The 20,276-nt window shown below is 48.0% G+C and overlaps 2 protein-coding genes across 2 annotated transcripts; one reads left to right on the top strand and one right to left on the bottom strand.

Annotated features, from left to right (window-relative positions):
* Positions 1-13,349: 13,349 nt before the first annotated feature.
* Positions 13,350-17,364, top strand: LOC125550769 (lipase-like PAD4). The gene is made up of 4 exons (XM_048713856.1): positions 13,350-13,509; positions 13,704-14,082; positions 15,497-16,689; positions 16,813-17,364. The coding sequence occupies exons 1-4, from the start codon at positions 13,484-13,486 to the stop codon at positions 17,168-17,170; spliced, it is 1,956 nt and encodes a 651-aa protein (XP_048569813.1). The 5' UTR covers positions 13,350-13,483; the 3' UTR covers positions 17,171-17,364.
* On the bottom strand, positions 17,187-19,206 carry LOC125550770. The gene has a single exon (XM_048713857.1). It carries the CDS (start codon positions 19,156-19,158, stop codon positions 18,004-18,006), a length of 1,155 nt encoding a protein of 384 aa, XP_048569814.1. The 5' UTR covers positions 19,159-19,206; the 3' UTR covers positions 17,187-18,003.
* Positions 19,207-20,276: the final 1,070 nt, after the last annotated feature.

The raw sequence follows: 20,276 nt of genomic DNA, 5'->3' as shown, positions 1-20,276 counted from the left end.
TTTCATGAGAGCCTGAAGCTCTTGCTGCACCTCGCCGACCTGAGCCCCAAGTTTCTCTCGCTCGGTGCGCTCCGCGGCTGTTTTCTTGTCGGCCTCGGACAGCGCCTGCTTGAGGGTCGCCACCTCAGTCGTGGCCCCTATAATAAGCAGTGCAATCCTGTTATTTTTTGCAATCACGCCTCTCTATAGGCACTTTTTCTGTAAGGTATTTCCTACCTTCTTTTTCCTCGAGCTGCCGCTTGGCAAGGCTGAGCTCTTGCTCGGTCCGCTTGAGGTCCTATTTCAGGACACCCACCTCCGCAGTCAGTGCGGTGGTGGATAGCAGCGAAGCCTGCACACGCATATTGACTCTTCATTGTTAGACTCCTGCGAAATTTACTAGATCCTCTACTCGGCTTTTCTTTCCGAACGCCAAACAGAGCATCAGGGGCTACTGTCTATGCGGTACTATTTTTATATATTTTTACTTACCTCGAAGCCTGTTAGAAGGCTAGCGCAAGCTTCAGTCAGTCCGCTCTTGGCGGACTGAACCTTCTGGATCACCGTACTCATAATAGTACGGTGCTCCTCGTCGATGGAGGCGCCGTCAAGCACCTCAAGCAGATTGTCCGGCACCTCCGGTTGGACGGAGGCCGCCGGTTCAGAAGGCTTGCTTCTCTTGGAAGGAGTTCGCCTACCGCGGTCCGGAACTGATGAAGATTCCGGCGCGGTGTCCGGCACAAAGCCGGACTTGGAGCCCTGGGGGGTCTTGTCCCCTTTACTGCTGGGGTCCGGGAGGTCGCCTTGCGGCTTCTCCAGGACCACCCCCTCCTGCCCCGGAGCTTGTCGCGATGCCACTTTGGCGTAGTCCGCAGTGCGGGGGGAGACAGCGGGTGGAACTGAGTTCACGTCCGATGAGTCCAGGGAGCCGCCCGACGATTCGTCGAATTCGGCCCGGGGCGGACTGCATAATTACATTCGACATTAGGGAAAGCTGTGCAACAAAGGAACATCATGAGTTATTCTGATATTCGAACTTATGATTTCGCCGGACGCTTGGCCCTGTTTGGCCACTCCTCTTTTCCCTCTTCGGCGTTGGGGGCGTAGTCCGGCGGAGGGGTCTTCCTTTTCCTAGACCCCTCGGCCTCCCCCGTTGGGGTGGCCTTCCTCTTCTCTCCTCCCTCCGCTGGGGGGAGAGTTTTCTTCTTCCTCCTCCTCATTTTCGCGGGAGGAGGGCGTCTCGGACTCGTCAGATGACGAGTCCGACACCACCACATTACGGGCACTCTTTCGAGTCCCCGTGGCCTTCTTCTTCTTGGCCTTCTTCTCCGGCACCACATAAGGCGCCGGAACCAGCAGCTTCACTAGGAGAGCAGGGGCTGGGTCTTCGGGCAAGGGAGCCGGACAGTTAATCGATCCGGACCGCGCCTGCCAAGCCTGTCAAAGGTGAGGGAGTTTAGATCCCGCATAGAGTCAAACTATGAAAAAACTTAACATCCTGTAAAAGGTGAAAATAGCTTACCTCGCTAGCGTGACGCTGCGAGCTGTATCCGCGGTCCTCGGAAGCGGATGTGGGAGCCTCGGCGCCTTTGGTTAGCACCATCCAAACGTCTTCATACGTCGTGTCGATGAGCCTGTTAAGGGTTTGATGCTGCGCCGGGTCGAACTCCCACAGATTAAAGTCCCGTTGTTGACACGGGAGGATCCGGCGGACGAGCATAACCTGGACTACATTGACGAGCTTGATCGGCTTGCTCACCAGGGACTGGATGCATGTCTGCAGTCCGGTCACCTCTTTTTCGTCGCCCCATGACAGGCCCGTCTCTTTCCTGGACATAAGCCGCGTGGGGGGTCCGGATCGGAACTCGGGGCTGCGATCCATTTCGGATCGCGCGGCTCGGTGATGTAAAACCACCACGATTGCCACCCCTCCAGGGTCTCCACGAAGGAGCCCTCGAGCCATAGGACGTTGGCCATCTTACCCGCCATGGCACCTCCACACTCCGCCTGGCTGCCGTGCACCACCTTGGGCTTGGCGTTGAAGGTCTTGAGCCAGAGGCCGAAATGGGGGCGGATGCGGAGGAAAGCCTCGCACACGACGATAAACGCCGAGATGTTGAGGATGAAGTTTGGGGCCAGATCATGGAAATCCAGGCCATAGTAAAACATGAGCCCCCGGACAAATGGGTGGAGTGGAAAACCCAGTCCGCGGAGGAAGTGGGGAAGGAATACTACCCTCTGATGGGGCCTTGAGGTGGGGAGAAGCTGCCCCTCCTCGGGAAGCCGGTGCATGATGTCTTTGGACAAGTATCCGGCCTTCCTTAGCTTTTTGACATGGCCCTCCTTGACGGAGGAGACCATCCACTTGCCTCCCGCTCCGGACATTGCTGTAGAAGGTTGAGGTGGGAAGTGCGGGCTTGGGCGCTGGAGCTCGAGTGCGCAGGAGATGGATAGGCAAAGGAGGAAGAAGGCGTAGGTAAAAAGGTGGATCCTTATCCCCTTATATGGGCGGATGCGGTTGTGCGTCCCCACCAGCCTAGTAAAACTCGCTTGCCTCCCAAGCGCCATGATAAATGGCGCAGTTGGGTTACCCACGTCCGTATTGATGAGAATCCCGTAAAGGGGGTACACGATCTCTGCTTTGACAAGACATGCCAAGGAAACCGCCTCGCAAAACATGCTGAGGTGGAAAAGTAAAAACGATTCGAGTAAAGGACTTGGCCGTAGTGTGATGACGCACTACGGAATACATCGGCAGATTTGGTTTGTGTCAATATTATTCTCTCTATGGCAATATGTGAAAACTTATTTTGCAGAACCGGACACTACTCTTGGTGTTTACAATATTCTATGAAGGACTTGGAGGAGGAACCCGCCTTGCAGTGCCGAAGACAATTTGCGCGCCGGACTCGTCGTCATTGAAGCCTGGTTCAGGGGCTACTGAGGGAGTTCTGGATTAGGGGGTGTTCGGGTAGCCGGACTATACCTTCAGCCGGACTCCTGGACTATGAAGATACAAGATTGAAGACTTCGTCCCGCGTCCGGATGGGACTTTCCTTGGCGTGGAAGGCAAGCTTGGCGATGCGGATATTCAAGATCTCCTACCATTGTAACCGACTCTGTGTAACCCTAACCCTATCCGGTGTCTATATAAACCGGAGGGTTGTAGTCCGTAGGCAATCAACTCCATACACAACAATCATACCATAGGCTAGCTTCTAGGGTTTAGCCTCCTTGATCTCGTGGTAGATCTACTCTTGTACTACCCATATCATCAATATTAATCAAGCAGGAGTAGGGTTTTACCTCCATCGGGAGGGCCCGAACCTGGGTAAAGAACATCGTGTCCCTTGTCTCCTGTTACCATCCAGCCTTGACGCACAGTTCGGGACCCCCTACCCGAGATCCGCCGGTTTTGACACCGACACCCGTATACAATTCCCTTTGTCTATCGGTACGATACTTGCCCGAGATTCGATCGTTGGTATCCCGATACCTTGTTCAATCTCATTACCGACAAGTCTCTTTACTCATTCTGTAACACATCATCCCGTGATCAACTCCTTGGTCACATTGTGCACATTATGATGATGTCCTACCGAGTGGGCCCAGAGATACCTCTCCGTTTACATGGAGTGACAAATCCCAGTCTCGATTCGTGCCAACCCAACAGACACTTTCGGAGATACCTGTAGTGAACCTTTATAGCCACCCAGTTACGTTGTGACGTTTGGCACACCCAAAGCACTCCTACGGTATCCGGGAGTTGCACAATCTCATGGTCTAAGGAAATGATACTTGACATTAGAAAAGCTTTAGCATACGAACTACACGATCTTTGTGCTAGGCTTAGGATTGGGTCTTGTCCATCACATCATTCTCCTAATGATGTGATCCCGTTATCAACGACATCCAATGTCCATGGTCAGGAAACCGTAACCATCTATTGATCAACGAGCTAGTCAACTAGAGGCTTACTAGGGACATGGTGTTGTCTATGTACCCACACATGTATCTGAGTTTCCTATCAATACAATTCTAGCATGGATAATAAACGATTATCATGAACATTGAAATATAATAATAATAACTTATTTTATTATTGGCTCTAGGGCATATTTCCAACAGTCTCCCACTTGCACTAGAGTCAATAATCTAGTTCACATCACCATGTGATTAACACTCACAGGTCACATCGCCATGTGACCAACATCCAAAGAGTTTACTAGAGTCACTAATCTAGTTCACATCACTATGTGTTAATACTTAATGAGTTCTGGGTTTGATCATGTTATGCTTGTGAGAGAGGTTGTAGTCAACGGGTCTTGCCATATTCAGATCCCTATGTATTTCGCAAAACTTTATATCGTAGATGCTGCTACCACGTTCCACTTGGAGCTATTCCAAATTATTGCTCCATTATACGTATCCGGTATCTCTACTCAGAGCTATCCAGATAGGTGTTAAGCTTGCATCAACGTAACTCTTTATGTTGAACTCTTTATCACCTCCATAACCGAGAAACATTTCCTTATTCCTCCAAGGATAATTTTGACTGCTATCTGGTGATCCAGTCCTAGATCACCTTTGTACCCTCTTGCCAGACATGTGGCAAGGCACACATCAGGTGCGGTACTCAGCATGGCATACCGTATAGAGCCTATGACAAGAGCATAGGGGACGACCTTCGTCCTTCCTCTTTCTTCTGCCGTGGTCAAGCTTTGAGTCTTACTCAACTTCACACCTTACAACTCAGGTAAGAACCCCTTCTTTGACCAATCTATTTTGAACTCCTTCAAAAACATGTCAAGGTGTGCTTTCTTTGAAAGTATCATCAGGCGTCTTGATCTATCTCTATAGATCTTGATGCCCAGTATGTAAGAAGCTTTATCCAGGTATTCCTTTGAAAAACACTCTTCAAACAACCGTTTATGTTTTCCAGAAATTCTACATTATTTCGGATCAACAATATGTCATCCACATATACTTATCAGAAATGTTGTAGTGCTCCCACTCACTTTCTTGTATATACTAGTTTCTAGCAAACATTGTATAAACCTAAAAGCTTTGATCACTCCATCAAAGCATATATTTCGACTCCGAGATGCTTGCTCTAGTCCATAGAAGGATTGCTGGAGCTAGCATACCTTTTAGCATCCTTAGGATCAACAAAACCTTTTATTGTATCGCATACAACCTTTCTTACGAAAACTGGTAAGAAAACTTGTTTTGACATCCATATGTAAGATTTCATAATCGAAAAATACAGCTAATGCTAACATGATTCCGACGGACTTAAGCATCGCTACGGGTGAGAAATTCTCATCCTAGTCAACTCCTTGAACTTGTGAAAAGACTCTTTCCCACAAGTCGAGCTTCATAGACGGTAACATTACCGCCCACGTCCGTCTTCTTCTTAAAGATCCATTTATCTCAATGGCTTGCCGATCATCGGGCAAGTCCACCAAAGTCCATACTTTGTTCTGATACATGGATCCTATCTCGGATTTCATGGCTTCTAACCATTTGTCAGAATACGGGCCCACCATCGCTTCTCCATAGCTCGTAGGTTCATTGTTGTCTAACAACATGATATCTAAGACAGGATCACCGCACCACTCAGGAGTAGCACATATCCTTGTCGACCTATGAGGTTCGATAGCAACTTGATCCGAAACTTCATGATCACTATCATTAACTTTGTCTTCAACCAACATAGGCGCCACAGAAACATCTTTCTGTGTTGCACCACTTTCTGGTTGAAGTAGAGGTTCAACAACCTCATCAAGTTCTATCTTCCTCCCACTCAATTCTTTCGAGAGAAACTCCTTCTCGAGAAAGGACCCGTTCTTAGCGACAAACAATTTGCCCTTGGATCTGAGATAGAAGGTATACCCAACGGTTACCTTTGGGTTTCCTATGAAGATGTGTTTGTCCGCTTTTGGGTTCGAGCTTCTCCGGCTGAAGCCTTAAGCATCGCAGCCCCAAACATTAAGAAACGATGACTTTGGTTTCTTGCCAAACCAATGTTCACACGACATCGTCTCAGCGGACTTACATGGTGTCCTATCTAAAGTGAATGCAGCTGTCTCTAACGCATAACCTCAAAATGAAACGGTAGATCGGTAAGAGACATCATAGATCACACCATATCTCATAAGGTTCGATTACGACGTCCGGACACACCATTACCCTGTGGTGTTCCAGGTGGCTTCAACTGTGAAACAATTCCACAATGTCTTAAGTGATTGCCAAACTCATAACTCAAAAATTCTCATCGATCAGATCGTAGGAATTTGATCTTCTTGTTATGATGATTCTTAACTTCATTCTGAAATCGCTTGAACTTTTCAAACGTTTCAGACTTGTGCTTCATTAAGTAAATATACCTATACCTACTCAAATCATCAGTGAAGATGAGAAAATAGCGATATCCACCACACGCTTTAATTCTCATTGGATCACACGCATCAGCATGTATGATTTCCAACAAGTCACTTGCCCGTTTCATTGTACCTGAAAACGGGGTCTTATTCATCCTGCCCATGAGGCATGGCTCGCATGTGTCAAGCGATTCAAAATCAAGTGACTCCAAACATCCATCGACATGGAGTTTCTTCATGCATCTTACGCCAATATGACCTAAGCGATAGTGCCACAAGAAAGTGGTACTATCATTATTAACTCTACATCTTTTGGCGTGAACATGTGTATTACCACGACCGAGATTCAATGAACCATTCACATAGGGTGCATGACCATGAAAGGTATTATTCATGTAAACAGAATAACCATTATTCTCTAATTTAAATGAATAACCGTATTGCAATGAACATGATCTAATCATATTCATGCTCAACGTAGACACCTGATAACATTTATCTAGGTTCAATACTAATCCCGAAGGCAGATGGAGCGTGCGATGGTGATCTCATCAACTTTGGAAACACTTCCAACACACATCGTCACCTCACCCTTAGCCAGTCTCCGTTTAGTCCGTAGCTTTTGCTTCAAGTCACCAATACTAGCAACTGAACCGGTATCCAATACCCAGGTGCTACCAGGAGTACTAGTGAGGTACACATTAATAACACGTATATACTTTGTTGAAGTTGCCAGCCTGCTTATCTACCATGCATTTGGGGTAATTCCGCTACCAGTGACCGTTCCCCTTACAATAGAAGCACTTAGTCTCGGGTTTGGGTTCAACCTTGGGTTCCTTCACTGGAGCGGCAACTAGTTTGCCATCCATGAAGTTTCCCTTCTAGCCCTTGCCCTTCTTGAAACCAGTGGTCTTGTCAAACCATCAACACTTGATGCTCCTTCTTGATTTCTACCTTTTGCGGTCTTAAGCACCGCGAACAGCTTCGGGATCAACTCCATCCCTTGCATGTCATAGTTCATCACGAAGATCTAGTAGCTTAGTGATAGTGGCTAGAGAACTCTATCAATCACTATCTTATCTGGAAGTTTAACTCCCACTTGATTTAAGTGATTGTAGCACCCAGACATTCTGAGCACATGCTCACTAGCTGAGCTATTCTCCTCCATCTTGTTGGCAAAAGAACTTGTCAGAGGTCTCACACCTCTCAACACGGGCATGAGCCTGAAATCCCAATTTCAGCTCTTGGAACATCTCATATGTTCTATGGCGTTCAAAACGTCATTGGAACCCCGATTCTAAGTCGTAAAGTATGGTGCACTAATCTATCAAGTAGTCATCAGGATGTGTCTGTCAGGTGTTCACAACATCCACATACGATGTTGTAGGGGTTTGCACATCGAGCGGTGCATCAAAGACGTAAGCCATCTGTGTAGCAGTGAGGACACTCCTCGGACTACGGACCCAGTCCGCATCATTGCTTACAATATCTTTCAACTTAATCTTTCTCTAGGAACGTATTGAAATAGGGAGCTACAACATGAGCTATTCTCTACAACATATTTGCAAAGACAATTTAGACTATGTTCATGATAATTGAGTTCATCTAATCAAATTATTTAATGAACTCCCACTCAGATAGACATCCCTCTATTCATCTAAGTGAAACATGATCCGAATCGACTAGGCCGTGTCCGATCATCACGTGAGACGGACTAGTCATCAACGGTGAACATCTCATGTTGATCGTATCTTCTATACGACTCATGTTCGACCATTCGGTCTTCCGTGTTCCGAGGCCATGTCTATACATGCTAGGCTCGTCAAGTCAACCTAAGTGTTTCGCATGTGTCCCGAGGCCATGTCTGTACATGCTAGGCTCGTCAACACCCGTTGTATTCGAACGTTAGAATCTATCACACCCGATCATCACGTGGTGCTTCGAAACAACGAACCTTCCGCAACGGTGCACAGTTAGGGGGAACACTTTTCCTTGAAATTTTAGTGAGGGATCATCTTATTTAAGCTACCGTCGTTCTAAGCAAATAAGATGTAAAACATGATAAACATCACATGCAATCAAATAGTGACATGATATGGCCAATATCATTTTGCTCCTTTTGATCTCCATCTTCGGGGCTCCATGATCATCGTTGTCACCGGCATGACACCATGATCTCCATCATCGTGTCTTCTTGAAGTTGTCTCGTCATCTATTACTTCTACTACTATGGCTAACGCTTTAGCAATAAAGTAAAGTAATTACATGACGTTTATTGACACGCAGGTCATAAATAAATTAAGACAACTCCTATGGCTCCTGCCGGTTGTCATACTCATCGACATGCAAGTCGTGATTCCTATTACAAGAACATGATCAATCTCATACATCACATATATCATTCATCACATCCTTTTGGCCATATCACATCACAAGGCATATGCTGCAAAAACAAGTTAGACGTCCTCTAATTGTTGTTGCAAGTTTTTACGTGGCTGCTATAGGTTTCTAGCAAGAACGTTTCTTACCTACGCCAAAACCACAACGTGATATGCCAATTTCTATTTACCCTTCATAAGGACCCTTTTCATCGAATCCGATCCGACTAAAGTGGGAGAGACAGACACCCGCTAGCCACCTTATGCAACTAGTGCATGTCAGTCGGTGGAACCAGTCTCACGTAAGCGTACGTGTAAGGTCGGTCTGGGCCGCTTCATCCCACGATGCCGCGCGAATCAAGATAAGACTAGTAACGGCAAGTAAATTGAATAAATCAGATATCGCCCCACAACTGCTTGTGTTCTACTCGTGCATAGAAACTACGCATAGACCTAGCTCTATGATGCCACTGTGGGGTACGTAGCAGAAATTCAAAATTTTCTACGCATCACCAAGATCAATCTATGGAGTAATCTAGCAACGAGGGGAAGGAGAGTGCATCTACATACCCTTGTAGATCGCTAAGCGGAAGCGTTCAAGTGAACGGGGTTGATGGAGTCGTACTCGTCGTGATCCAAATCACCGATGATCCTAGTGCCGAACGGACGGCACCTCCGTGTTCAACACACGTACAGCCCGGTGACGTCTCCTACGCCTTGATCCAGCAAGGGGAGAAGGAGAGGTTGGGGAAGACTCCATCCAGCAGCAGCACGACGGCGTGGTGGTGGTGGAGGAGCGCGGGACTCCAGCAGGGCTTCGCCAAGCACTACGAGAGACGAGGAGGAAGAGAGGTAGGGCTGCGCCAAGAGGGAGAGGATCTCGTGTGTCTTGCAGCCTCCAATACCTCAAGTATATATAGGGGAAGGGGAGGGGCTGCGCCCCCACCTAGGGTTCCCTCCCTAGGGGTGGCGGCAGCCCCCAGATCCCATCTGGGTGGCGGCCACAAGGGGGAGAGGGGGAGGCGCACCTGGGGTGGGCCTTAGGGCCCATCTGCCCTAGGGTTTGCCCCCTCCCCTCTTGGAGGCGCCTTGGGCCTTGGTGGGAGGCGCCCCAGCCCACCTAGGGGCTGGTCCCTTCCCACTATTGGCCCATGTAAGCCTCCGGGGCTGGTGGCCCCACCTGGTGGACCCCCGGACCCCTCCGGTGGTCCCGGTACACTACCGGTGATGCCCGGAACACTTCCGGTGGCCAAAACCATACTTCCTATATATTAATCTTTACCTCCGGACCATTCCGGAACTCCTTGTGTCATCCGGGATCTCATCCGGGACTCCGAACAACATTCGGTAACCGCGTACATACTTTCCCTATAACCCTAGCGTCATCGAACCTTAAGTGTGTAGACCCTACGGGTTCGGGAAACATGCAGACATGACCGAGACAACTCTCCGGTCAATAACCAACAGCGGGATCTGGATACCCATGTTGGCTCCCACATGTCCACGATGATCTCATCGGATGAACCACGATGTCAAGGATTCAATCAATCCCGTATACAATTCCCTTTGTCTATCGGTACGATACTTGCCCGAGATTCGATCGTCGGTATCCCGATACCTTGTTCAATCTCGTTACCGGCAAGTCTCTTTACTCGTTCCGTAACACATCATCCCGTGATCAACTCCTTGATCACATTGTGCACATTATGATGATGTCCTACCGAGTGGGCCCAGAGATACCTCTCCGTTTACACGGAGTGACAAATCCCAGTCTCGATTCGTGCCAACCCAACAGATACTTTCGGAGATACCTGTAGTGTACCTTTATAGCCACCCAGTTACGTTGTGACGTTTGGCACACCCAAAGCACTCCTACGGTATCCGGGAGTTGCACAATCTCATGGTCTAAGGAAATGATACTTGACATTAGAAAAGCTTTAGCATACGAACTACACGATCTTTGTGCTAGGCTTAGGATTGGGTCTTGTCCATCACATCATTCTCCTAATGATGTGATCCCGTTATCAACGACATCCAATGTCCATGGTTAGGAAACCGTAACCATCTATTGATCAACGAGCTAGTCAACTAGAGGCTTACTAGGGACATGGTGTTGTCTATGTATCCACACATGTATCTGAGTTTCCTATCAATACAATTCTAGCATGGATAATAAACGATTATCATGAACAAGGAAATATAATAATAACCAATTTATTATTGCCTCTAGGGCATATTTCCAACAGCGCGAGTCCCTTACAACAATTCCACCGCCATAAATTCACATATACACAAGAAAAATCACGGAAGCTTTCCATGATACGGAAACGCCCCAACCTCTTGTTCTTCCTTTGGAGATCTGATATGGAGTCTGTTTCTGACTCTGGAGAGGGAGATTCGTCGCCATCGTCATCGTCACCCTTCTCCAACAACAATTCTATGATGCTTCCACCCTTGTGTGAGTATTCCCATGTAGGCACATTGAGGTAGATAACAATTGGATGAGAATTCTTATGTAATCGATGTCTGATTTGTTAGGGTTTGATGCCTAGTATCCACTATGTTATGAGATTATTATTGCTATGACTTTGATATGTTTAATGCTTGTCACTAGGATCCGAGTGCCATGATTTCAGATCCGAACTCTCTATGTTTTCATGAATATATTTGTGTTTTTATCTTACATGCAAGTTGTATGCACATGCTATTGTTCTGAACCTTAGACTCCAAAGTGACAATAATTGGGATATCGATGGAAATGACTTTACCTTGAGGATTACATGTATTCACCGCATGTTAGTGCTTTGTTTCGGTTCTCTATTAAAAGAAGCGTCTTAATTACAATTTTCATTAGGATCCCGATGCCATGGGAGGGTAGAAGAATAGATGTTATGCAAGTTCTTACCGCAAGCACGTACAACTATTTATGAAATGCATGTCTACAAATGATTGATGAATTGAAGCTAATTTGTTGTTGCTCTATGTTATGACCATTCCATATTGAATCTCATATGAACAAAACCCACAATCTACTTCCATACCTACGCTTTATTTACTGTTGCTCCCGTTACAATTACTACTACTGTCGCACTTTGTTACTACTCTGCAATCTTGATACTCTTAGGGGTTGTTTGGATAGCAAATATTAGGCGTTGGTTTATAGAAAACGAGTTTTTAGCTGATTTTTAGCAAAACCAGTTTTACTATTATTTCGGTTAAGAATGAGTTTGTATAAGACTACGTTTGGGTTGGAGAGTGTGTTTGTCAGTTCCTTATTCGATAATGATTCAGAGTACTATTCCTATTCTACGGTGAGCTTCTTATTTTCCCGTCACATTCCGTCGAGGTACGCAAATACAGGAGAGTTGACTCATCGATCTCGCCGGACAGCCGTGTACACGCTCATGTAGAAGCTAGCTAATGAGGCAAGCGCTCGATCAATTCGATCCGCCTACTGCCGCACGCACGAAATTACGGCCGTGAACACGCACACAAATGTAGAATCTTGCTGCCTAGAGCGATGGCTGGATCAATTCTATCGGCCGGCTGCAGAACTCACGAAATGATGCCGCCCACATGTGTATCTAGAAGCTAGCTACCGACGGGAACAAGCTGGATCGATTTGATCTGCTGGCTTCCGAGTTCCGACGCATGTACACGCTCAAGGAGCTGACCTTGGCAGCGACAACGACAAGACGGACGGCGCAGAAGAAGCGGCGGCAGGCGGCAGGCGGCCGGTGGCTAGAGGATGACGGCGTCGAGGTGTGGCACACTAGTGAGAGCCCATCGAAGCTGTCGCCGGTCACGGGCACATCTGCAGATTCTAATTCTCTGGCTGACGAACGTGCCCACGAGGATCAGCGAGAGAGATATAGGAATCGCGTTTATAGAAAAATGACTAATAGTCGTTTTTGTACAAACCTGAAATTCCAGGTTTATAGGAATCCAGTTTTGCATATCCGTGGATTAGTTAGAAGACCCAAACGTGGTTTTAGTCGGTTAAACAGTTTTTTTGTTTTATATAGAACCGATTCTCTATATTCTATCTATCCAAACAACCCCTTACTGCCACTGCCACTGTATCATTACTGCTACCATATTAGAGCATCTCCAATAGCTTGTCTATATGGATGTCTATACTCGTTTTTCACGACGTGAGCCCAAAACAAGCGTCCAACAACTTGTCTATATGGTCGTTCAAATATATACATCCTCTAAATCGACCTCGACAATGTTCACGCCTGGACAATATGAAGGCGCCGTCTAAACTCAGCTGCGGCCACGATGTTTTGCTCTCCCCAACGATGGCCCACCTGTCACGGTCCCTGTATATAGACGTTTTGATGCAAAACTGAACATGTATACGAGGGAATCCTTTTAGACCATTGTCTATATGAATATATAGACATCCAAATATACACATGCTATCGGAAATGCTCTTACTTTTCTAGTAATAAATTATTGGAAGCAAGTTATCTATTCAGATGCAAGTTATCCACCATTTCTTTAAAAAAATTGCATTTTCCCTACGAGAGGACTAGGGAAAAAAATCTGGGCCTTTAAATGCAAAGTCGACGAAATATTTGACCAGAGCGGTGATAGAAATTGCAGCTCCCTTGCCCGGCTGCCCCCACCACACCAGAGCGCGGAGGCCACGCAAAGTAAACTTGACCACTTCCTCTCCTAACCCTTCTCTCGCTCTCCCCAGCGCCGCCCCATTTCCGGGAAGCTCGCCCGCCTGCCATGGAAGACGCCGAAGAAAATTCCATGTAAGTTCCTCCGATTTTCTTCCATAACTTTTCTCTCTTCTCAGCACATATATAACTACTTCCCGGCGCACTCGACGCACAAAGGCTTGGCCGCTTTCGCTTCTCCCGATCCCGCCCTGATTTGGTGGTAGAAAAGGAGAGGAATTTGGGAGAGAGATGTATAGAGGAGCTGAAAATGCGTGTGCGCTTTGAAGGTTCGAGACCAGCCATGTCCTCGGCGCGCTGCTGGCCTCGTCGCCGCTGCTGGCGCGCGCCTGGGACCGGTGCGCGGCCGCCGCCGCGATGGGCGCCGCCTCCTCCGGGTTCGCGCACGGCGACGGCGGCGGGGACGGGGGGACGGTGTACGTGGCCTTCTCCGGCCTGCAGGCCGCGCTGTCGGTTGCGCGCCCGGCGGTGGCGAGCGGCGCCGACGTCTTCGCGCCGGTCGGCCTCGCCGGCGACGCTGCCGGCGCGCGGGCCTTCCCGCAGCTGGCGGCCGCCGAGCCGGACGCGGCCGCCGCCGGGGAGCGTGTCGCCGTGCAGGCGCTGGCTCTGCGGTGCTTCTTGAAATTGTGCGGCTCCCCTGAGTTCCAGGTAAATTAGTCAATCAATTAGCCGAGAATTTCTCATCAATCAGCATTTAATCGAGTGTTTATCTCCTGAATTTCCCAGATTAATCATTTTTTCTTGTGATGATTGTTAGCGTGATGATCTGATATTTTTTTGGTTCTGGTCCTTTGGGCCAAGTTATGGTGATGTTGATGCGCCTGTCTTTAGTTGGTTGGTATGTCCCTGTGTTCACACTTAAAAGACTTCAGACTGCAGACATCAGTAGATGAGATAATGTACTACTACTTGATTATATTATGACAGTGTCAATTATTTGAGATTTCACTCGATAATAACTTAACAGCTTAACTGGGACAATAAATTTAATAACATTGTGGCTTGTGGAGTAATGAAACAAAAACTAAATCATTTGTTAGAAAGAAAACCAAATCTAAAGGTTGCATGTGAGATTGCCGTTGACTTAACCTTCTTTGTTTATTGTAGTGCCGTCTGAAATTGATTTTGTGTTGCGGTAGGCTAGTTCAGTGCATATCTTCTCCTTTCTGTGTGATTTTTTTACGATCAGTTTGGTGCCTTTGGCATAGAGTTTGTAAGTTCATCGAAAAGATCCAATCTCTCTCAAACTTGGCGGCCAGCTTGAGGTGCTGTGCGCCTGTCCACTTTATGTCACTGCAAACAAAAAGTACGGCACAGATGGCGCATTACGCATCACCCAACCAAGACTGTATGCTATTGCTATTTTGTTGTCACTTGCATGCAAGGAATTTTGGTGTGACCCACGGGCAACAGATGAGGATGATTGAGAGCAGCATGGAAGTATATATACCATACGGCTTTATTTGGAACGCATGAATTTGCTGGGAATTTTATGCAGTAATTTCACATGAAGTGGATGCAACAACTGCATTCCCATTAGAGTCGGGGGAAATTTCCTTGTTCTGGATGAGGGCTGCATCTAGAGCATTTATGAAATTCAGTGGTCCATGAAGAATAATAGTGCGTAGTTTACTGTCATCCAGAGTACATGCTGATTTTGATGAGATATACTCTTCATGGGCTGTCCAGATGTGAACAACTTTTTTTGAATTTGGTTATAATTACGTAGTATCATTTTACTCGGTCAGCAGGCATACGACCTTAATTGTTTCTTGACAAGTTCAGTAATGCTTCAAAGATCTTCACCTGTCTTCATCTGGTGCTATAATTCTCGTATCTTTCTTGCTATTCTAAATAAAATTTGTGGCCTGTTCCTTATTTATGAATCAATCTGGATGTTTGTATTCTCCTTGATCTTTCTCCTGAAAATAGTATTTGCTATTTGCAGTTATGCATCAGAAGATTTTTTTTTTCTTTTCTAGCTCAGTATTGTAGTGGTTTGATGCTTTTTCATTGCTGAAAATTGTTTCTTACTCATTGCATTCGGTTAATGACAATACAGATGCTGCTAAATCAGATCCAGGGCAAGGCAGTGGTGTTCACCGGCCACTCACTTGGTGGAGCCATCGCCGCTCTTGCGGCGCTGCACTACCTCTGCATCTCATCGTTAAGCTCGCCATGCAGTCCATCTCCTCCTGTGCTGTGTGTCACATTCGGGAGCCCACTGATCGGCAACGGGGCCCTGTCCAGGGCCATCCTGCGCGAGCGGTGGGGCGGCAACTTCTGTAATGTCGTCTCACAGCACGACGTCGTCCCGAGGCTCCTCTTCTGCCCCCTAGACGCTATCCCTGTGCGCGTCATCATCGGTATGCAGCTGCAGCAATGGCCAGGACACACTCACAACACGGGTGTAATGACCACTCGTGTTGTGGACGCCGAGCGGGATGGGCTGCGTCAACTGATACAGGCGCATGTCCGCACGGTTGCCATGGAGCAGAAGCTCGTGGACCCAGAGTCGCGAGGCGGGAGCCCTTATCGTCCGTTCGGGGCCTACGTGCTGTGCTCGCCGGAAGGTGCAGTGTGCGTTGACAACTCAACAGCGGCAGTCCAGATGCTCTATGCCACATTTGCCGCTTGCTACGCGCGGGGCGACACGACATCCCTGGAGGCCGCACACTCTTGCTACGGCGATCTTGTGCTGAAAATGCCACAGAACTTGCTCCTCAAGCGGCGCCCGCATGCCATGGACGTGTTGGCGTCCATGTCCAACTCCAACTACGACGCTGGCATCTCCCTGGCTATGGAGGCCTCCGGCATTGGCAGCGAGGCAATGGAGGCCACGACGACGCGATACTGGCTGAAGGCGTCTAAGCGAGCGGGTCGCAGCCCAAGCTTGAACTGCGCGGGACTCTCAACACGGCTGGGGCGGATCACTCCATGCCGGGCACAGGTCGAGTGGTACAAGGCATCATTCGACGGCGACATGGGGTACTATGACGCATTCAAGCAACGGAGGTCACCTAAGAAGTTCAACATGGCCGACATGTGTCGCATCAAGCTGGGCCAGTTTTGGGATGGTGTGCTCGCAATGCTCGACAACAGCCAGCTGCCGCACGACTTCCATCGCCGGGCCAAGTGGGTGAATGCCGCCCGGTTCTACCAGCTCCTCGTCGAGCCACTGGACATCGCAGACTATCACCGCAAGAACTTCCACAAGACCAGAGGCGGCTACATCACCCATGGCCGGGACAGCAGGTACTCCCTCCGATCTATAATAAGTGTCGCAGTTTTGAACTAAGATTGAGGGAGTATGTTGGATCTGCATACACCATTTGTTCATGCTTGGTCAGTGAGCTCACAGAGATCTACACTTCACAGGTATGAGCTGTTCGACAAGTGGTGGAAGGAGAAGGGAGCCTTCACTGGTACGAGCACCGGTGACACGGCTGCCACAGCGAGGAGCAAGTACGCCGGGCTGACTCAGGATCCATGCTTCTGGGCGAGGGTGGAAGAGGCATGGGATCAGACTGAAAGCGCCCAGGCTGAGCAAGACGTGGCGATGTTGGCGATGAAGCTTGGGAGGCTGCGGGAGTTCGAGCAGTATGCCAGGGAGCTGGTGGAGAGCAAGGAGGTGTCGATCGACGTCCTTGCGCCGCAGTCCAGCTACACCCGCTGGGTGGAGGAGTGGAAGAAGCTCTTGCTCAGAGACGAAGCCAGAACAGCGTCCTTGTTTTAGTTCTGATGATGAATTAGCTGGAGCAGCTCAAGAATTCTATTTTTTTTTTGCCACTAGTTTTAGGTAACTTAGTATAGCCCTCGTATAGGCGGTTGTAAATACGCGTAGGCTTGCAGACCGCAGTGGCACTGCATTATGTTGTTGTATCAGTTCTTGCATCTTGATGCTGATTTATTCAGTTGTTTCTTCTTCAAGGCCATCGTTGATCTGCATTATTGAGCATCTGGGTGGTATAGTGTCCCTGTATGATCAGCGTCTGATATCAAACTTTGCATGACACCGTGATACCGCATCGCAAATTCAAATCTGCAAGTTTTAAAAAAATTCCAACATGTGTCTACAATCCCTAAATTTCAAATCTAAATTAAAACTACACATCGTGAAACAAAAAAAGCAAAGGGATTGTAACACATGTATCTTGTGAATATTCAAATTTTCAGATTTTTTTGAGAACTTCTAAATTAATATTTGGAGACATGTATTCTAAATGAAGCAAACTGTGTGAGATGAGTCTTTCGAATCGAAAGGCGACATTTTTGCCATGATGCTTACAGTATTCTAGATCATCGAAATCTTCAACGCCACTCACTGCACTGATGGAATCTCTCTGTCGCAGCTGAACAGCTTAAGAGAAATTACAGGGTTTTTACTCAGGAAGAACGAAGAATTTTTGGAAAACGCTGTCACAAACTTACAGACTACAGCATTCTGAATCAAAATGACATTTTGGAACACAGAACATATCTGATTGACAACGAAGCGATTCAGTGATCATCAGCCACAGTGTTGCTTGTATTCAGCGCTGATGTGCATATGTCAGGAACAGACTAATATCAGCACCTAGGAAAATGCCATGTCGCCGGCGCCTCCTCGCCCTTGCACGATCCTCTAGGAAGCGGCGAGCGGACCGACTCATCACTCATGTCGAATATCGCGTACGAGCTCGGCGCGCTCGGCGCATGCTTCCAGTACCACTGGCAACGGTCGTCATCCAGGAAGAAGATGCAGTTCCCCTTCAGATTGTACTGGGACGCACAGACAGACTTGGAGCATCTTGGCCCAAGAAACAGCACCTGGTCGTCCCCCACGCTCCTCTTCTCAACCCACTGAGACGACTGAAAGTCTGCCTCACACACCTCGAATTCAAACCGTACTGCTCTGATCTCGAACCTGGTGTGGCTGCCGGCAGGTGTGTTGCCATAGATGGTCCCGCGGACCAGCAGCAGAGCGCCGCGGGATTCAGCCAGGTATGTGTCAAATACGAGGAGGAAACCCGGGAACCGCCTGAAGGGCCAGGGAGGACCCTCGATGATGCGCTCGATCCGGGAAATGAGTAGGCTGCCATTGTCACTGTCCTCCTCGACATCGATAACGTAAAGGTTCCTCCATCCATCAACAATGAGCAACTTGCCTCCGTGGAGAATTATGTCAAGGGACCTGTCGTAGCCAAGCGCACTTACAAACCATAGGTCACCTCCCGGTCGGCACACCGCAAGGGTGCGGAGGTCCCCAACGTCAACGATGGCGGCAACAAGGAGCTCTGAGCACATGATTACCTTGTATATTGACATGGTTGCATTCAGGTCCAGACAAATGTAGCGTATGCTGTGACCGTTGATAACTTCGTCAGGCTCCTCGATGGGGTCGTACATGTCTAGGTCAGGGAGCTTCAAGGTGGCCTCAGAGAAGGTGTCTACGAGGTAGCAGATGTCGTCACATGCAAAGACAAGCCACTCACCGCAGGAACTGTGGAATTCGGCACCGTTGGGGATCTGGAAGGATTCACTGTGGGGTAAGGTGAAGAAGGTTCCACCGGGGAGTATGAACCACGGCAATGGCGGAGGCAGCTGATGCTGCCTTGCGGAGGCGCACCAATGGCGGCATACAGCTGCGAAACGGATGCGGTCAGAGTGGGCAGGGAGGCGGAGGAGGACCAGGCCAGCAAGCTCTGGTGGTATGTCCGACCATGATCGCTGGTACCTTGCCATGCTGCTGCTTCCAGGAATCTGCTTCAGAACAAAAAATGGGGGACTCTTAACAGGGAGTCATATTGTATCATTGCAAAATGAATCACAGTAATCTGGATTAGGCAGTATGAAACATCAGGAATAGGCGATTAGATGTGCTCCAGTGCTATGTGGGTGAAATTGAATGACTAATTTAGTGCCTCTGTTTCGAAGTGTGAAGTCCATTTTCACTGTCCAACTTTCATCTTCAAGCTAAAATTTCCATTTATTGTTATTCAAGTGGTTATATAATCACAACGAAAAGAAAGTGTTCAATCCAATGGTGCCAATTTCCTGTAATACAACTCACATACTATCATACTCCATTTCTAAATCAGAGGGAATATTATTTCTACATCGAGCAGGCTTTATGTCCATTTTGTGCAGTTCTTATAATCGCTCTTCTCTGCTAATAACTGAATGAGATTCAATTTATTTTTCTCCTTCACCTCCTTTCCACACCAAGAAAGTGCACACATACAAACACGGTTGGCTGTCTAAGAGATAATGATCATTGATCAATATGATTCTCTTTTTCTGGCTAATACGAGCAGTCACAATCCATCAGTTCCACCCGTTAATCTGGGACCAAATCAAACCCTAGGTAGCAGCAAAACGAGCTGCAACATTTACGGGAGACGACGACGCTAAACCAACCAGCGAGGGCAAGCTATCTGGAATCTGCCGGATGAAAATATGCTGATTTGGCGTTACCTCTACGACTTACGTTCCTCGACGGCGACATGCATCCGCCACCGGCCCACCGCTGATCTAGCCGCCGCCGGTGCGCGCGTGAGGCCGTGTGCTCTGTACGACTGTGCCGGTGTACAGTTTTTTCTTCTGAGACAATCCGGTGTACAGGTACAAAGGCTTCAGAAAATGGGCTGTAAAACTGGAATTAGGCTGGGTGCGGTGTCTGCTGGGCTTGAGGCATCTTTGGGCCTACTCGCCGTCAGGTTTGGACTGGACCTTTGAGAAAAGAGTCTGCATCTGGGAAGGCCGAGAAAACGCTCGACGCGCCCTCTGGAAGGCCGAGAAAATGTATGGGTGAACCACTTCCTACAAAACTGGGACCTAATATAAACATGCATTTTGAAAGA

Source organism: Triticum urartu, chromosome 4, assembly GCF_003073215.2.
Source record: "Triticum urartu cultivar G1812 chromosome 4, Tu2.1, whole genome shotgun sequence".
Classification (NCBI taxonomy): domain Eukaryota; kingdom Viridiplantae; phylum Streptophyta; class Magnoliopsida; order Poales; family Poaceae; genus Triticum; species Triticum urartu.
Note: the sequence above shows the minus strand (reverse complement) of the source record. Positions and strands in the feature narration are given on the sequence as shown.